The sequence below is a fragment of the Oryx dammah genome, unplaced genomic scaffold, assembly GCF_014754425.2.
Source record: "Oryx dammah isolate SB20612 unplaced genomic scaffold, SCBI_Odam_1.1 HiC_scaffold_5, whole genome shotgun sequence".
In the NCBI taxonomy this organism is placed as follows: Eukaryota; Metazoa; Chordata; class Mammalia; order Artiodactyla; family Bovidae; genus Oryx; species Oryx dammah.
The window spans coordinates 15,558,794-15,577,213 of record NW_024070189.1 but is presented as its reverse complement, the minus strand read 5'-3'; the positions used below and the strand labels follow the sequence as shown (position 1 = coordinate 15,577,213).

The window sequence follows — 18,420 nt, the reverse complement described above, 5'->3', positions numbered from 1 at the left end:
TGAAAATCTTCTTATCTGATGTAAGTAGTCAATGTGATCTAAACCATTAGAGGTGTAATCAAAACCAAACTATTTTATCCCAGTTGCTTTTTCCACAAGGTAGCAAATCGTCTTTTAATTTTTTGAAGTATAATAGTAGAAGGAGTTTATCCTTGAGTAGATATGAGGTGGTAGTATTATTTTGATTGCTAAGGGAGTTACCTCAAGTTCCAGCCTAGCACAATGCCTTTCACATGGTAGACATTCAGTAACTATTTCTTGAATTAAATCAAAAAACCTGCCTTTATTTAAAACCAAACTGCAGCAAATATTCTGTTAAGGGCTACAGTCACTGTCACCTAGGAATTCAAAGTTCTAAAAATTGATGCTTCCACAGGGATGAATTCACTAACAGACTAGAAAATGGTTACAAAGAAGTTCACAACCTCAAATTCATGAAACCCCTGAGTACCCACCCCCACATCAAGAGAAACAAACCTTTTGTTTGAAGTTTATTTACTATCATACAATTGTATAATAATGTATAACTGCATAAATGTATTTACAATAAATATATAACACAGAATTAACAACTATTATTACTCATTCAACTAAAACAGCTGTTTTGTGAGTAATCATGAGTATATGCAAAGATAGATGACAGCCTTGTGAGTCCCTTTTAGAAAAAGTGGTGTGTTTCTCAACTTTGAGAGAAGAACAGTTAATGGGAATGAATATGAATTCCATTTTCTCTCACTGAATTTATTAGGTTGATAGTGAAATTTGCAAGGACATGATTCAGAATTGTAATTTTTCCATGCAAGAGACTTATCTGAGACATATTAGCTGTTAATGTCCTGTTAAGAACAATGATTCTTTCTTTGTATGAGAGAAAGCGATCCATTTCCATATAATTCTTAAAGTCTGAGACACTTTAATTATTTAGTAATCTTAGGAAGCTGAAGGTTTATGCCTAGGCTCCTAATTCATTTTGAAAGAAAACTGTTATGTTCTCATCAATTTTAATGTGTGATATTTTTTCAAAGGTTATTGTTGCTATGTAAATTCACCCAGTGCTACCTGTGGGCTGACTGTATCCAATACTGCAGTGGCGGAATTTGGCACATTTGCACAGAAAACCCACACAGCAATGGCATAGATACAGAGTTATGCAATAATTAATTGCTAATATGTTAGTTTTATTTTCCATCCATATTAGGAGATTTTGCTGTTAAAAAGAATTAATAAAATTGCTGATCATTGGACAGTGCATTTAGCCATCACCTTGTTTTTTGGAATAGATCCAGTTCTTATTCATGGGCTACTATGGAAACTATTTTAATTATCTCATCTAAAAATTGAGGCTCTTAAGCATAAAAATTTGTACACTGTTATGTGGAGCAGTGCATCTCAAAATGTGACAAACATGCAGATCCGCTGGGCATCTCATTAAATGCCCCTCCCAGTTCAGTGGGTCTGGGATGGGGCTCAAAATTCTGCTTATTTAACAAGGTGATGCTGATGATGCTTGAAGTAGCAAAGATGTTAGGAACTGGACCTCAGAGAGAAGTAAGCCAGGTATAGTCAATTGTGAATGCCTTTATCAGAAACACATCAGGGTGACTTTTGTATCCCTTTGAGAAGCTTCACTTGCATTTCCTCAAAGAGGTAAAATAAACTTTGGGCCACTTAGGAGGGGCGCTTGGTATATATATGCAAAATGACACATTGAAGCCTAAGTTTATAGAGAATAGTTTCCTTTGAGATAGGTGTACTCCACATCCAAGCTCCCGCATGAAGCTTCCTTACAGTGGTCTCTACTACTGTACACCCAGGAGAGTGAAAAACAGCAAAAAAAAAAAAAAAGTCTTACTATCATTATGATAATAGTTTTGACCTCGTGGACCTCCTGAAAGCTTCTGGGGGACCTCCCAGAGATGGCTGGGCCACACTCTAAGAAATGCTGGCATGTAGGAAACTGTGCATTGTATGTTTCTGCCTATTCTCAATTTCAGTTCAGTTCAGTCGCTCAGTTGTGTCTGACTCTTTGCGACCCCGTGAACCGCAGCATGCCAGGCCTCCCTGTCCATCACCAACTCCCAGAGTCCACCCAGACCCATGTCCATTGAGTCGGTGATGCCATCCAACCATCTCATCCTCTGTCGTCCCCTTCTCCTCCTGCCCTCAATCTTTCCCAGCATCAGGGTCTTTTCAAATGAGTCAGCTCATCAGGTGGCCAAAGTAAGACTGTAAATGTATAAAGAGAAGAGTCAGTGGATCAGTCTCTAAACCAGAGATCCCCAAGCTCCTCCAGTACCTCCTGTCAGATCAGCGGCAGCATGAGATTAGAAATAACGTGCAAAATGTAATGTGCTTGAATCATCCTGAAACCATTCCCCCGCCCCCACCCCGGTCTATATAAAAACTGTCTTCTGTGAAATCAGTCCCTGGTGCCAAAAAAAGCTTAGGGACCACTGATCTAAACCACAGGTAGTTTTCATTCCTCACCATAAACACAAGCCTTTTATTATTATTATTATTATTATTGTCCTGATTGAAAGCACACTCTTAATATTCCAGACAAAGTACACAGAAATGGAATGAAAAGAAATTTGTCCCAAATACCCGCAGTGACCAACTAATTAGAAAGTTTTCTATTTCAAGGAGGTTATAGCAAGTCACGGAGAGTAGGAGGTCAGGGGAGGCAACGCTGAACAGTAAGACAAAGCAGGTCTAAGCACATGGTCAAAAGATAATGTTTCCTGGTGCAACAGTTTGACCCGGTTAAAGAGGGATGAAAACATTGGTTGTTTAGTAGAGAAAATTATAACTTTAAGAGTTATCTTTCTGTCACAGTGAAAAAGTGAAAGTCGCATCTGACTCTTTGCAACCCCATGGACTCTACAGTCCATAGAATTCTCCAGGCCAGAATACTAGAGTGGGTCACCTTTCCCTTCTCCAGGGGATCTTCCCAGCCCAGGGATTGAATCCAAGTCTCCCACATTGCAGGCAGATTCTTCACCAGCTGAGCCACCAGGGAAGCCCAAGAATACTGGAATGGGTAGCCTATCCCTTCTCCAGTGGATCTTCCTGACCCAGGAATCAAACCGGGGTCTCCTGCATTGCAGGCAGAGTCTTTACCTACTGAGCTCTCAGGTACTGATGGCAATTCTGTCACAGTAATTGCCGTCAATGATGCGGTTGTATATTCACATTGTCTTTCCCTATTTTCCTCATTAGTATTACTTGCTAAGGGAACTTTGGGCTGGGAAAAGGGACTCTGAACTGAGAGGTGCAGCTCCTGGAGCACCTACTGCTTACACTACATCCAAGTAACAGGGGCCCAGGCTGGCCCAGGGAGCAGTGAGAGCAGAAGAATGAATCAACACTGATTATCACTGTTAGTATGTACTGGGCTTCCCTGGTGCTCAGCGGTGAAGAATCCGCCTGCAGGAGGCAACGGGTTCGATCCCTGGGCCAAGAAGATTCCCCTGGAGAAGGAAATGGCAACCCACTCCAGTATTCTTGCCTGGGAAATCCCATGGACAGAGGAGCCTGGTGGGCTACAGTTTATAGCGTCGCAAAGAGCTGGATGCAACTGCAGTGACTTATCATGCACACATGCATTAATATGTATTGAATATATAAAAAGTGCTAAATGTTTTTTAAGTTATAAAAAAGGTTGTTACTTTATACTTAGGCACAATGCTTGAACATGGGTCAACTAATCAATCAAAGTATTACCCTCTTGATCAGCTAGGTTACTCAGGAGTCTTGGGATAGCCAGAAAGAGGCAAAAGGGAAAATTGGGAGAGAGGAACCTTTACCTTCAACCACAATCCTGTCTCTGCCGCCCTAGTAATGATGAAAGCATTTGTTATATTCCACTTCCAGCAGTTACAGGAATCATGCCAAAAGCCCACACATTCAGAAACAGACAAAAGAAGATGCCACTAAGATAGGAGGGTAAATCACATGTTATTTAGAAAAAATGGCAAAAATGGAGCTAAGTTTGAAATTAGTTGTAATAGTAAGACTGGGCCAAAATTAAGTTGATATAAGCCTTTTTATCCTTAAGGGGACCAACTTGGGCCAAAAAGAACCTCAGAAACAAAGAACTATTAAAAGAAAAAAAAAAGGAAAGGGGTATAACTTTGCCAGAAAGATTAAGTGAAATCACACTTACTCATTGCTGTGGCAAAAGATGGTAATCTAAATTCAATACAGCCATCTTTCAAGCACGATGTTTCCTTGAGACGTTCTAAGCTCACTCATGACTGCATTGTAAGGTCGACTGAGGAGGCTGGTTAGCCCAACCAGAGCAACAGTCTACACCTGTGTCAATCCAGAGCCTAGTAAAGGCTCTGAGCACCATTCAGGGCTCTGCCCCCAACTCCAGAGTGTAGCTAAAATGTAGCTCAATTCCACAAGTTGAGGGCTCAGTATACAAGACAGCCCTGCTACCCCACTTCAGACGCAAATCACATGTCCAGGCTTGCCACCCATGCTTGTGACGTGACCAACTGTAAAATCAGAGGGTCCCATGACCTCTCCCTTGGGTTAATTTGCTACAGTGGCTCACAGAACTCAGAGAAATATTTTACTTACTAGATTAGCAGTTTATTATGAACCAGTGAAGTTGTTCAGTCGTGTCTGACTCTGCAGTTTCATGGACTGTAGCCTACCAGCCTCCTCCATCCATGGAATTTTCCAGGCAAGAGTACTGGAGTGGGTTGCCATTTCGTTCTCCAGGGGAATCTTTCCAACCCAGGGATCGAGCCCAGGTCTCCCGAGTTGCAGGCAGATGCTTTAGCGTCTGAGCCACCAGGAAAGCCCAGTTTATTATAAAAGGATATAATTCAGAAACAGCCAAATGTAAAAGATGCCTGGGGAAAGGACACGATGCTTTCATGCCTTCTAAGCCCACCCCTCCCTCAACCCTCTCATTTTTTGGATTTTATAGGGAGGTGTGTGTGTGTGCTAAGTCACTTCGGTCATGTCCAACTCTTTGCAATGCTATGGACTGTGGCCTGCCAGGCTTCTCTGTCCATGGGATTCTCTAACCAAAATGGGGTTTGCCATACCCTCCTCCAGGGGATCTTCCCAGCCCAGGGACTAAACCAGTGTCTCTTACATCTCCTGCATTAACAAACACGTTCTTTACCCCAGTGCCACCTGGGAAGCCCTTATAGGGAGACATGATTGATTAGATCACTGGCCACTGGCGATTGAAATCAATTGCGATTCCCTCTCCAATCTCCTCCCTCCTTGGAGGTCAGAGGCAGGCAATAGGACTAAAAATGTCAACCCTCTAATCTCTTTGTTGTTTAGGGCTACCAGGCCCCAACCCAGGTGAGGTGCAAAAGTAACCCCATTAACATAACAGAAGACACTTTGATTGCTTTCATCTCTTAGAAAATTCTGAGGATTTTAGGAAATTGTATCAGAATCCATGATGGAAATAAAATATATACTTTTCATTATAAATCACAATATCACACTGGACAACTAATTAGGTTGCATTAGAAGGTTTCCTGTAATTTCTTTGTTCCCTGTAATCATTTCTCAGCCATTTGTTCCCATATAATACTCCTTGGTTGAAAAGAAAGCACTTTGGTTCCTAAACATCTTGTATGAATCTCAGTGAGCTATTTCTGCTTACCACAAAATCGCAGAGCTCTACCACAAGTATTGCTGGTGTGATAAACCCCTAGCATCCCACTCTTCTGCAATAATAATGATCACACAGGGTTTTCTCATTCAGCAATGATATAAACAAAAGATTGAGAAACTGACATTGTTTGGTAGTGTGATAACTTTTACCATACTTACTGTTTTAGGGATTTCCATTTGCAATACAGAATTAACAAAAATCTCTTAGATGTAATTCTGCTGAGATTCTGGTTTTCATTACTTTTATCAAACTATATTGAATATCTGCTTCCCTGTTGGCTCAGTAATAAAGAATCCACCTGCCAGGGCAGGAGACATGAGTTCAGTCCCTGGATAGGGAAGATCCCCTGGAGAAGGAAATGGCAATCCACTAGCGTATTCTTGCCTGGAGAATTTCATAGACAGAGGAGCCTGGCGGGCTACAGTCCACGGGGTCACAAAGAGTTGGACATGACTGAGTGACTCAGCATGATACTGAGTATCTACTGTGAAAACTTATGTTTTTATTACGATTGCTTAAACTTATTTATCTATCTTCAAGAGGCAGATAAAAGTTCTATTCAGCTCACCTATGAACCATTAGCTACTTTGTGTGATTTGAAATTTCCATTATGTGGAGTATTATGTTTTAATATTAAAATCTTTATTTCTATGTTGGTGTTTGAATTTTTTAAGCTCTTTTCTTAATTGATAAGGTATTTCAGAGGTGTTTGCCTGAACAAAAACTTATAAAAAACAGGCTTCTTAGAAATTGCTTCCTGAACAGTTATGCCATTCAATATCACAGTAATCCAGGTCTATGCCCAAACAACTAACACTGAAGAAGCTGAAGTTGAACGGTTCTATGATGACCTATAAGACCTTCTAGAAATAACACCCAAATAAGATGTCCTTTTCATCATAGGGGACTAGAATGCAAAAGTAGGAAGTCAAGAGATACTTAGAGTAACAGGCGAATCTGACCTTGGAGAACAGAATGAAGCAGGGCAAAGGCCAAAAGAATTTTGCCAAGAGAACAACTGGTCATTGCAAACACCCTCTTCCAACATAAGAAAAGACTCTACACATGGACATCCCCAGATAATCAATACTAAAATCAGACTGATTATATTTTTTGCAGCCAAAGATGGAGACTCTCTATACAATCAGCAAAAACAAGACTGGGAGCTGACTGTGGCTCAGATCATGAACTCCTTATTGCCAAATTCAGACTTAAATTGAAGAAAGTAGGGAAAACCATTAGACTCTTCAGAAATGACCTAAATCAAATCCCTTATGATTATACAATGGAAGTGAGAAATAGATTCAAGGGAGTAGATCTGATAGACAGAGGGCCTGATGAACTATGGATGGAGGTTCGTGACATTGTATAGGAGGCAGTGATCAAGACCATCCCCAAGAAAAAGAAATGCAAAAAAGCAGAATGGTTGTCTGAGGAGGCCTTACAAATAGCTGAGGAAAGAAGAGAAGCTAAAGGCAAAGGAGAAAAGGAAAGATATAAGCATGTGAATGCAGAGTTCCAAAGAATATCAAGGAGAAATAAGAAAGTGTTCCTCAGTGATCAGTGCAAAGAAATAGAGGAAAACAATAGAATGGGAAAGACTGGAGATCTCTTCAAGAAAATCAGAGATACCAAGGGAACATTTCATGCAAAGATGGACTTGATAAAGGACAGAAATGGTATGGACCTAACAGAAGCAGAAGAGGGGGCAAGAATACACAGAAGAACTATACAAAAAAGATCTTACCAGATAACCACGATGGTGTGATCACTCATCTAGAGCCAGACATCCTGGAATGTGAAGTCAAGTGGGCCTTAGAAAGCATCACTACGAACAAAACTAGTGGAGGTGATGGAATTCCAGTTGAGCTGTTTCAAATCCTGAAAGATGATGATACTGTGAAGAGCTGCACTCCATATGCCAGCAAATTGGGAAAACTCAGCAGTGGCCACAGGACTGGAAAAGGTCAGTTTTCATTCCAATCCCAAAGAAAGGCAATGCCAAAGAATGCTCAAACTACTGCACAATTGCACTCATCCCACATGTTAGCAAAGTAATGCTCAAAATTCTCCAAACCAGGCTTCAGCAGTACGTGAACCGCAAACATACAGATATTCAAGCTGGATTTAGAAAAGGCAGAGGAACCAGAGATTAAATTGCCTACATCTGCTGGATCATCAAAACAGCAAGAGAATTCCAGAGAAATATCTACATCTGCTTTATTGACTACAACAAAGCCTTTGCGTGGATCACAATAAACTGTGGAAAATTCTGAAAGAGATGGGAATACCAGACCACCTGACCTGCCTCCTGAGAAATCTGTATGCAGGTCAAGAAGCAACAGTTAGACCTGGACATGGAACAACAGACTGGTTCCAAATTGGGAAAGGAGTACGTCAAGGCTGTATATTGTCACCCTGCTCATTTAACTTATATGCAGAGTACATCATGAGAAATGCTGGGCTGGATGAAGCACAAGCTGGAATCAAGATTGTCGGGAGAAATATCAATAACCTCAGATATGCAGATGACACCACCCTTATGGCAGAAAGTGAAGAAGAACTAAAGAGCCTCTTGATGAAAGTGAAAGAGGAGAGTGAAAAACTTGACTTAAAACTCAACATTCAAAAAACTAAGATCATGGCATCCGGTCCCATCACTTCATGGCAAATTGATGGGAAAACAAACAATGGAAACAGTGAAAGACTTTATTTTGGGGGGCTCCAAAATCACTGCAGATGGTGACAGCAGCCATGAAATGAAAAGACGCTTACTTCTCGGAAGGAAAGCTTTGAAAAAGCAGAGCCATTACTTTACCAACAAAGGTCCATCTAGTCAAAGCTATAGTTTTTCCAGTAGTCATGTAAGGATGTGAGAGTTGGACCATAAAGAAAGCCGAGCACCGAAGAATTGATGCTTTTGAACTGTAGTGTTGGAGAAGACTCTTGAGAATCCCTTGGACTGCAAGGAGATCCAACCAGTCCATCCTAAAGGAGATCAGTCCTGAGTGTTCATTGGAAGGATTGATGTTGAAGCTGAAACTCCAGTACTTTGGCCACCTGATGCGAAGAACCTACTCATCGGAAAAGACCCTGATGCTGGGAAAGATTGAAAGCAGGAGGAGAAGGGGATGACAGAGGATGAGATGATTGGATGGTATCACTGACTCGATGTACATGAGTTTGAGTAAACTCTAGGAGTTGGTGATGGACAGGGAAGCCTGGCGGACTGCAGTCCATGGGGTCCCAAAGAGTCAGACACAACTGAGTGACTGAACTGAACTGAAACAGTTATGCCAACTAAAAATATATATTGATTGAGAAAAAGTAGTAGTACTACTACTTACTTATCAAGTGATAAGATAAAATATTTGAAGAAATTTAATTGATTGTAACATTTAGCTTTTAAATTACCAGCTAAAGAAAGCATATCTAGTTTATCATGGACAAGGAATCTGCATGACATTTTAGCTTAATTACTAGCTTTGTTGTTGTTTAGTTGCTAAATCACGTCAGACACTTTGCGACCCCATGGACTGTAGCCCCCCAGCTCCTCTGTCCACGGGATTCTCCAGGCAAGAATACTGGAGTGGGCTGCCATTTCCTTCTCCATAGTTAGCTTTAGTCATATTCAAAACTGTTCTCATAATAAGAAAAGGTAGGGCTGGAAACAATGTAGAACATGAGAGTTGAGAAACACTTAAGGTGCCCGTGGGAGGGAAGAATTGTTTAAATATAAGGATTTGGTGATAGGAGGAAATTATAGCAGCTTTGGTTAGAAATACTACCTCTCTTATTCTAACAAGAAAAAAATGTTAAAATTCAGAAGCAATACTAGGAGTTTGAAGTATTTTGTTATTTTACTAAATATTATGTTAGGAGAAAAAGTAGCCTTCATAAATAATCTGTCTTAGTTTTGAAGAACATATAAGGTAATATTTGATTCTTGTTATTTTGTTCTTGGTTTTTGAATTTGCAGTACTCAGCATCTTTCTTTATGAGACCTCATATAATCAGTCCGAACATTTACATGACCAAGTCTAAAAATTCTTTTCCGTATTGCTCTCTTATATTTATGCTTGCTGCTGCTGCTAAGTCGCTTCAGTCGTGTCCAACTCTGTGCGACTCCATAGATGGCAGCCCACCAGGCTCCCTCATCCCTGGGATTCTCCAGGCAAGAACACTGGAGTGGGTTGCCATTTCCTTCTCCAGTGCATGAAAGTGAAAAGTGAAAGGGAAGTTGCTCAGTCGTGTCCGACTCTTCGCAACCCCATGGACTGCAGCCCACCAGGCTTCTCTGTCCATGGGATTTTCCAAGCAAGAGTACTTAGTTTCTAAAACTTTTCAAACTTGTCCTCTTTTGGCCCCTCAGCAATCGTGTGGAAGCCTGGACAAGAGATGTTGCTTTCTTACTCAGACAGGAAGGCAGGCCTATGGTTAATCTTGCCCGTAAAAAGACTAAAGTAAGAGTGATGGAAGCGGACTGGAAGAATACAGACAGAGCAGTAAACTGGTTAAGAAAGGAGGCAAGTAATTGCACTCAACCATTTGTTCTGTACTTGGGATTAAATTTACCGCACCCATATCCTTCACCATCTTCAGGAGAAAATTTTGGATCTTCAACTTTTCACACATCTCTTTATTGGCTTAAAAAGGTAGGTGTATACTGTGTGTCCTCACAAGCATAAGCTAACATTTTGTCTATATGTTATGCTTACTTGCCCACTGTTTCTTTTATTATCATTTTAAAGAAAATTTTGAAAATTGTATAATCACCTTGAAATCTAACTTGACAAAAACTAAAGGGACCATTTTACAAAAATGGAATGTGTTAAAACTCAGAAACTTCTAAGTTGAATACATTGAGTATAATATGTCTGTTATATGCATTGCATATATATGTTTAAAAGACCTTCTCTAAGAAGTCCAGGCAGTCTTCACTTTGCATGGCTAAGGAGCGTAATAATGACTGTGCAAGTTGAAATTGTACAAAGAGATCTTAATAGTCAATTGGGGAAATGACCATGTTTCTAGGACAATAAAAACATTTGTCAAAACATTTAAAACTCTTCTTTTGGATTATACATGTATAGGGAAATGACAAAATAGTAAAACTGATGTTTATTTAATGCACTGCAATTGAAAACACTGGAAACATTAAGAATTAAAATGTTTTTGTTTTTGTAAAAAATCCAAATCAAGAGTAGTTTGAACAGTGCTTGCCTTCCCATTGTGTAACTTGAGATACAGAGCAAGCATCTTCTCTGTGTCTCGGGAATTCGTCATATTTCTTTCTAAATCTGGGTCACCCTCCACATTTGCACTTTCATGTTTCGGAGAGCTCCTTTAATGTGCAGATTTCTGCTACTGTCACTTCCTCAAGGTCATGTTCATCCTTTTCTCCATAAACACCTTCCTCATTGATGTCAGTGTTCTCACTGAATCCCTCTGGCTGTGTACCTTGCGTGCACTGAATAGTGGCAGAGTCAGCCTTTCCAGCTATTTTGTCTATAACTCCAGTTAATGTTTGATTAGAATTTCACTTCCAGTGTTATTGCTTATCTCTTTACTATACCTTCATCTTTATTGACCAATTTCCTCTTTTGATTATCCATTTTAATGTCACATGGATGTATCAGTGGGAGACAAGGAAGCAGGCCACCTACATACTTTGCAGCCTGTTTATGTGCGGAATAAAAGATGTGCAGTAACCCATTATTGATAAATGTAGAAAGAAATGACATGATTAATCACTGATACACAGATGGAATCTACATCGTGACTTGTAGACTAAAGAACTAGCAGCATATGAATGTGAAAGTTTCTTCTTTATGAGGCAACTCACAGTTAATACACCTTGGTAATGCTGCTGCTGCTGCTACTGCTAAGTCGCTTCAATCGTGTCCGACTCTTAGCGACCCCATGGACGGCAGCCTACCAGGCTCCTCCGTCCATGGGATTTGCCAGGCAAGAGCACTGGAGTGGGGTGCCATTGCCTTCTCCGTGGTAATGATGACAAATTGATATTATAATAGAGTAGTCAAATCATAGTCAGGCATACAAACTGGAGTCAAGCAGCCATTGAGGATCTGGTCTCAGACACGTCTCTGCACCACTGAAAACTTGAACTGTCTTTGAACTGTACTAGGTCTAAGATACTACCAGCCGTAATCAGAACAACACGGGCCAGCTGCAGCCTTCTGCTCCCAAGGTCTCCCCTTGTAACTATGCAATCATTTCAAACCCAAACAACCTAAGCTTCCTTACTGCTCACCAAATCCAATTACAATTCTTGATAAACAACTCATGTAACTGACCGTGACCTTGCAGCTTTTTGCCTTTATAAGCCTCTCCCATTTTGTAATCCTGTGAAACTCTGGAAAGTGCAAACCCCAAATAAACACATTTTTCTTTCAATCAGGTCTCCATTTCTGAAATTTTGGTTCACAGTAGCTGAAATTTGAACCCTGCTATAGGGGAACTGATATTATTAATATTTAAACTGTGGTAACTAATATATGTGCATACCTGAGTTATGCAAAGTGAGGACTGCTTGTGTTTTGAAATGTGTCACGTTAAATCAAATTTAAGTTACTTTAAAACCTCTATCCAGAAACTATATAGTGCATCCTACTTTAAAGGAAATAATGTCAAAGTTTGTGTCTTCTTAAAAAGTTCCAGCTGGCTCCATGTTGAAAAAGTTGTCAGGAGTCAGTACTAGCCTAATGAAATGAGTCAAATAGTTTTTAAGTAAACAGTTAAGTATATATTTGAATTTTTTTAAGCTATCTGACTAGAAGATATATATGACTTAAGTCTAGTCTTAATGATTTTTCACCCAAACTGTAAGCATTTACATATATTAAAAAGTTGTATTTGTTCTTAACAAATATTTCACTATCTCACTAGATATTGGCATTTTTACTAGTGAACTACTGGAAAAAAGAGCTTGGATTCTTAGGTTACTGATTCTGAAGTTTTGAATTAATCACACAACTATAGTAAAGTGATTGACACTTATTATGGATTAGAATATTGTCTAATATAGCTCATGTTTTTCACTGATACATATAATTTTTTTTAACTGCTACAAAATTACTTTAAACAGGTTGGAGGTAGGGATATGGCTTCATTCTGCTGTATCTCAATCACATCTGGTAGTTTTGCTTACCTAATTCTGTTTCTGAAATAAGCAACGTTAAAAGAGACAAGAGTCAGGAATGTGCCAATGTCTCCAACGTTTCCAGGCATTCCCTGATATCAGCCCTTCTTCCTTGCATCACTGAGCTTTCTCTCCCTGAATTTCCCACCATTAGGTGGGCCAGTTCCTTTCTCTGAACTGACACAGGGGTCATCAATCATATGTACCCAAAGTCTTCAGTCTTAAGAATGATTTTAGAAGAGGGTACAGGGCTGTTCACCCTGACACCACCTCCTTGGGAAGCAGGAGCGAGAAAGTCACCCCTCCTCAGGAAGCAAGCAAGGCTGACATAGAGGGCATGATGCTCTGTAAGTTCTGATCAGAATCAGACTACAAAAATTATCCTTTTGGTCTCAGAAAACCAGTCTGAAGTCAAGGTGATCAGCTTAAGTCAGGTTTAAACCCCTTATGAGTTTACCAACGGCTTTTTGTTGATGCTGATAACCATGATTCTTCCACTGAACTACCATCCTAAAATGATCTGTAACTTAAAAAATAGGAGAGGGATATTTAAAAATGAACTAATTTGTTTGTTTTTTTAAGATAATTCCACATAATGCTACCAGTGAGCTAATGATGGAATTCAGCTTGCCACCCCACAGGCCACACTCCAAAGCAAGCTGCCTTATAGAACTTTCCAACTGTGCAAGAATTTTGGAGTTAACTAGCAGCAAGCCTGAAAATTTGGTTATCTACATAAGTACAAAGCTGGTTCATCAAATCCCTGTTCTGGCCCTGGACCCGATACATTTCACCTAAGGCATCATCTACCTCCTTCTTAACGTTTGTCAGACACTTGAATAGGTAATGTCCAGCCATTCCTTGGAGATGGTTCCCCTTTTCAGACCCTGGATTGCTGAACTGCTCAGAAGCCTTGTGATTCTGGGCTCCATTGCTAGAGCCTTTACAACTTTCCAGAACCTTGATCTCTCTCTTTTCCTCACTCCTTTCACCCTCTGTGGGTTCTGGGTTTTCCTCCAGGGAGTCTGCCATGGCCCTCCACAGTGGTCGTCTGACCTCCCATTGGACAAGCTCTCCCAGGGCACTCTCCTGGGGGCCCCGAGTCACATCTTGGCTACTGCTGGACTTTTTGATGGGGGACTTTTTCTCTTCCAAGGCTTCAGTGACGTTCTTGGGAGCTAGGGGAACCTCTCAGTTGTCTTACTGTCTCTTTTCTTCCTCCTTAAGTGAATCCAGGAGTTATCTCTATGGCTGTTAGAAGAAAAGGGCTAATTTCCTCCTTTTCATAGGGTACTCATTTATTCTGGACCTTCAGGTCGGTGAAAGGTTTTTTTCAATCTATGTCATCACACCACTATGCCTTTCACTGTCTCAGAGCCCAGCGATGATGCTTGAGGGCTAGTTCTTTCATCACAGACTCCAGTACAACGAACTAATGGGCTTCCTTGGATTCTCTTATGTTCTTCGCTTACTTGGTGGTGATGGTACTGTTACATCATCATAAAAACTCCAAGCCAAAGCCCATCTCATTGTCTGAGCTTGGCAGAATTCAGTGTAGGTGAACCTACTTTAGGAACCCCTTATATGCAAAATTCTTCCTTCAGAGGAGCCAGGCAGCATTTCTTTCTCAGCATACAGTTATACCACCTTAATCTCTTTTTAAGTTGTAAACTGTCATGGATGATCCTTCTAACAAACTCTAATTCACCTCCTTCTGCTACGATCTCTGTGATACCTCCTGTATTTACAGAACTTGGTGGGGGTCTTCAAGGATTCCAGGCATTTACTCCCTGAGAATACACACAACCAAGGGCCAGGTCAGAGCCAAGGGGAACCTGGAAAAAACAGTCTCAGCCTTGATATTATGATGAACTCCTTGATCAAGCTGTTCCTGAAGTCCATGCTATTGCTGGATTTCTCAAATACATAAACCAGTAAACTTTCTTGTGAAGTCAATCTGGAATTGGATTTTCAGGTGCTTGATACCAGAAGCACACAAATTGATACAACTTCCAAAATAAAAGCTGCTCTTATTTTTGCAAACAAGGAAAACTTAAATATTCAACTACTTTAAAGGAGAAGATATTTTACCTTGGCTTCCAACTGACTGGCAAAAAAGAGAGGGTTGCACATGCAAAAGTCACAGATTATCTCAGATTCTTCCTTAAGAGCATCCGTCAGGATTGTCTGTGGTACTTTTACCACCTTTATAAAATCAGATAAGTTATTCTGTTCCCCATTCTTCTTTGCATAGTTGAAGCACGTATCATCTACTTCTGTTGCATGAAATACCAGCCATTTAAAGTTGTTCCAAGTAAAGGATAGGTGCAGGATGCCCCAGTACGGATGTCAGTTCCTTTTCAAGAGAGTACTTTTGTAGAGTCCTGATGACGGACCACATCCTCTACCCAATGAATATAGTTAAGTCTCAAGGAAACTGAAGGAATTATTCTCTCCAGCAGAATATCAATAGAAAGTCCAAAATCTTCCCTTAGGAGAGTACAAGTCAGAGCTCTCACTGCTTTAGGGTCTTTAAAATTAAGACTCACTTTTCCATAAAGATTTATCGGAACGTACTGCTTAAAATCTGGATATTTGGTTGCCCCATATGCAAAGTCAGGAGGTTTGTCTTTGTATCTATTTCTTGCATACATTGATTTACTCAGAGCCACCTCTGAAGTCGAAGTTTCTGCCAGACGACTAGTCTATGGGGTTCTATAACTGCAGGGTCTTAAGCCACCTGCACTGGGAAGACTCTAGAAACGCACATGTTACGCTCCCAGTGTGCCGCCATCTTGGGCCTCCATTCAGCCTCCACGTGTATAATCCCCAAAATAATTTCACAGCTGTCTTACCATGTATACAGACTGATGTATTGATATTTGTTGTTAGTGGGAATATTAAAAATCTGTTCCTAACTTAGGTATTTGATTTGCTGTGTTTTTTTACATAATTCATAACCATTCTTTTCTGCTAACCTAATTAAAGAAACGTCTGGTGTAGCTTACATTCTAGTTGGAAGGAAGGATTATTACAACTTGTTTTGTCCCCCTTTAGGTATCGTATGATGCTATCAAAATCCCAAAGTGGTCACCTCTGTCAGAAATGCACCCTGTAGATTTTTACTCTTCGTATACCAAAAACTGCACTGGGAAGTTTACAGAAAAAGAAATTAAGAATATTAGAGCATTTTATTATGCTATGTGTGCTGAGACAGATGCTATGCTTGGTAAGTAATGTAATTAAAATGCAATTAGATGGGGGAAAAGTATAATATTTTTCCAACAAACTGTGATCATGCTGGTTAGTGACTTGTATGAATATCCTCAGATAATTTCTTACAATAGTTGCTGAGATACTTCAGACTTAGAATTATAAGATTCCTAATACATATAAAAATTGGATAATGTGTATTATTAATAGAATAAAAGTCTTTTCTATTTTAATTATTCATAAATTCACAGATGCTTAGATTTGTTCATATATTTTTAAAAGGTCATAAAAAATTATCATCTGCTGGAAATAAGACGTCTTACTGGATTTAATCAGGAATCAGTATTCAGCAAAATACAGTTAATTATAAGGCAACTTCAGTTCTAGGAGATGAAAGAGATTAGACATAGAATCTTGTGAGTTCTCCCAGACTTGTAATAACTGCAAATCTTGTGACTTCTCCCAGACTTGTAATAATTGCAAAACACATCCATTCTCCCTCGGCCAGTGAGAGCAAGACTTAAACTGAAATCAGTTTCCCCATGTACATTATGGTCCAGAATTATATTAAATTTCCTTCCCTAACTCAGCTCAAAACCAAACCTGCCTCCATGAGATAACCATCAAGATAGTGTTTTACCTGTCCCCTTATAGAGTTATGGCAATTTCCCGTTCAGATGTGGAAAAACCCTGGTTTAAAATATCTCCATTTTTAGGACAAATTATTTTTATAAAACCATATCATTTATTTTGCTGCACTTCGGAGTGGAGAATAATTATAATTAGTGAAGTGTGGGTAGCACTTCTTCTTAACAAAGTAAACCTTGGGAATGAACAAATAAATGGCTATTTCTTAAAAAGTATTCACTTGGCAAAAATAGAAAGTATAAAAAAGAAAGCCAAAAAAGTCCTATGGATAAACTATAATAAAGCAAGTATAATAGGTTTTAAAAGTCCTAAGAACTTTCCAAGCACTCAATCTTAAATACAAATAAGATTTTAAGTGAATTTCTTCAATCCTAAATCCATACAGTTACTGAACTGTATTTCAATATTTTCTATTATTAATGACTATTCACTCATTTGCACCCTGGAAATCACTTTTGAAAGTTTGCAGCTATCCATTCATCCAGATCAACAAAAGTGAAATATTATATATACATAAAATAACTGCTGCAGGCAGTGTGGGAATATCTCTTTAAGTCTCTTAAGAGAAAAAAGATGCAACAGTTCACTTCATGTTACAAAATTTATGGAATATATTGTATCTCTTTGTTACATCTACACTAGTCTGGTCCCTGAATAGTATTCACTACTATTCACATTGGGTTTTCCAGGTGGCATTAGTGGCAAATAACATGCCTGTCAATGCAGGAGACACAAGAGACATGGGTTCAGTCCCTGGGTTGGGAAGATCTCCTGGAGGAGGGCATGGCAACCCACTCCAGTACTCCTCTTGCCTGGAGAATTCCATGCACAGAGGAGCCTGGTGGGCTGCAGTCCATGGGGTTGCAAAGAGTTGGACACAACGGAAGCGACTTAGCATGTACTGTTCACATTACTTTGGGCACTGGTAATACTAAGCTGAATATTATTAAGAAATTAAAAGCACTCTAATCTCTTACCCCACCTCAGGCCTTTATATTTGCTGCTCCTTCTGCCTGGGATTGGAGAAGGAAATGGCAACCCACTTCAGTATTCTTGCCGGGAGAATTCCATGGACAGAGGAGCCTGGAGGCTATAGTCCATGAGGTCGCGAAGAGTCGCAAAGATGACTGAGCATCTGAGCACTGCCTGGGATGCCCTTCCCTTTGCTTTTTTACACAGCTGGCTTTTTTTTTTTTTTTTTTTTTGGCCCCACAAAACTGTTTGCAGGATCTTAGTTTCCTGACCAGAGGCTGAACCCAGGCCCCTGGCAGTGGAAGTGTGGAGCCCTACGCACGGGATCACCAGGGAGTTCCTTGAGTATTCTCAATCTTTAGCTGTCAGCCCAGATATTACCTCCTCAGGGCTATCTTCTCAGCCACTCTGAATTAGTATAGCAGCTCCATCATCTTACTTACTCTATTCCATATCATCTTGTTTGTTTACATCATAATCTTTAATGATTTTGTCTACTCACTTCTTTACTGTCCATTTCCCTTGAAGAATGTGGACTTCATGAGGGCAAGGACATTCCTTCTCATTCATCATTAATCCGAGGTGGCTAGCTTTGCATCCATGGTGCCTGGCACATAAGTAAAAAGTCAGTAAACATTTATGGAATGAGTATCAACACCAGCAGTTTTAACATGGTGTTGTAACTACAGCAATATACACGTTGTAGGGTCTTGGGGACAGAGGACTTCACTCTACCTGAAGGAGCATGGAGTGCTTCACCAGGGAGGTGATG

General features: G+C 40.0%; 1 protein-coding gene across 1 annotated transcript in view; it reads left to right on the top strand.

Moving 5' to 3' along the window:
- Positions 1-18,420, top strand: part of ARSK (arylsulfatase family member K) — a 60,673-nt gene that overhangs the window by 27,781 nt on the left and 14,472 nt on the right. The window contains exons 4-5 of the mRNA XM_040241500.1: positions 10,026-10,308; positions 15,873-16,044. Of these exons, the coding sequence (XP_040097434.1) occupies positions 10,026-10,308; positions 15,873-16,044 (455 nt within the window). The remainder of the gene's footprint in view (positions 1-10,025; positions 10,309-15,872; positions 16,045-18,420) is intronic.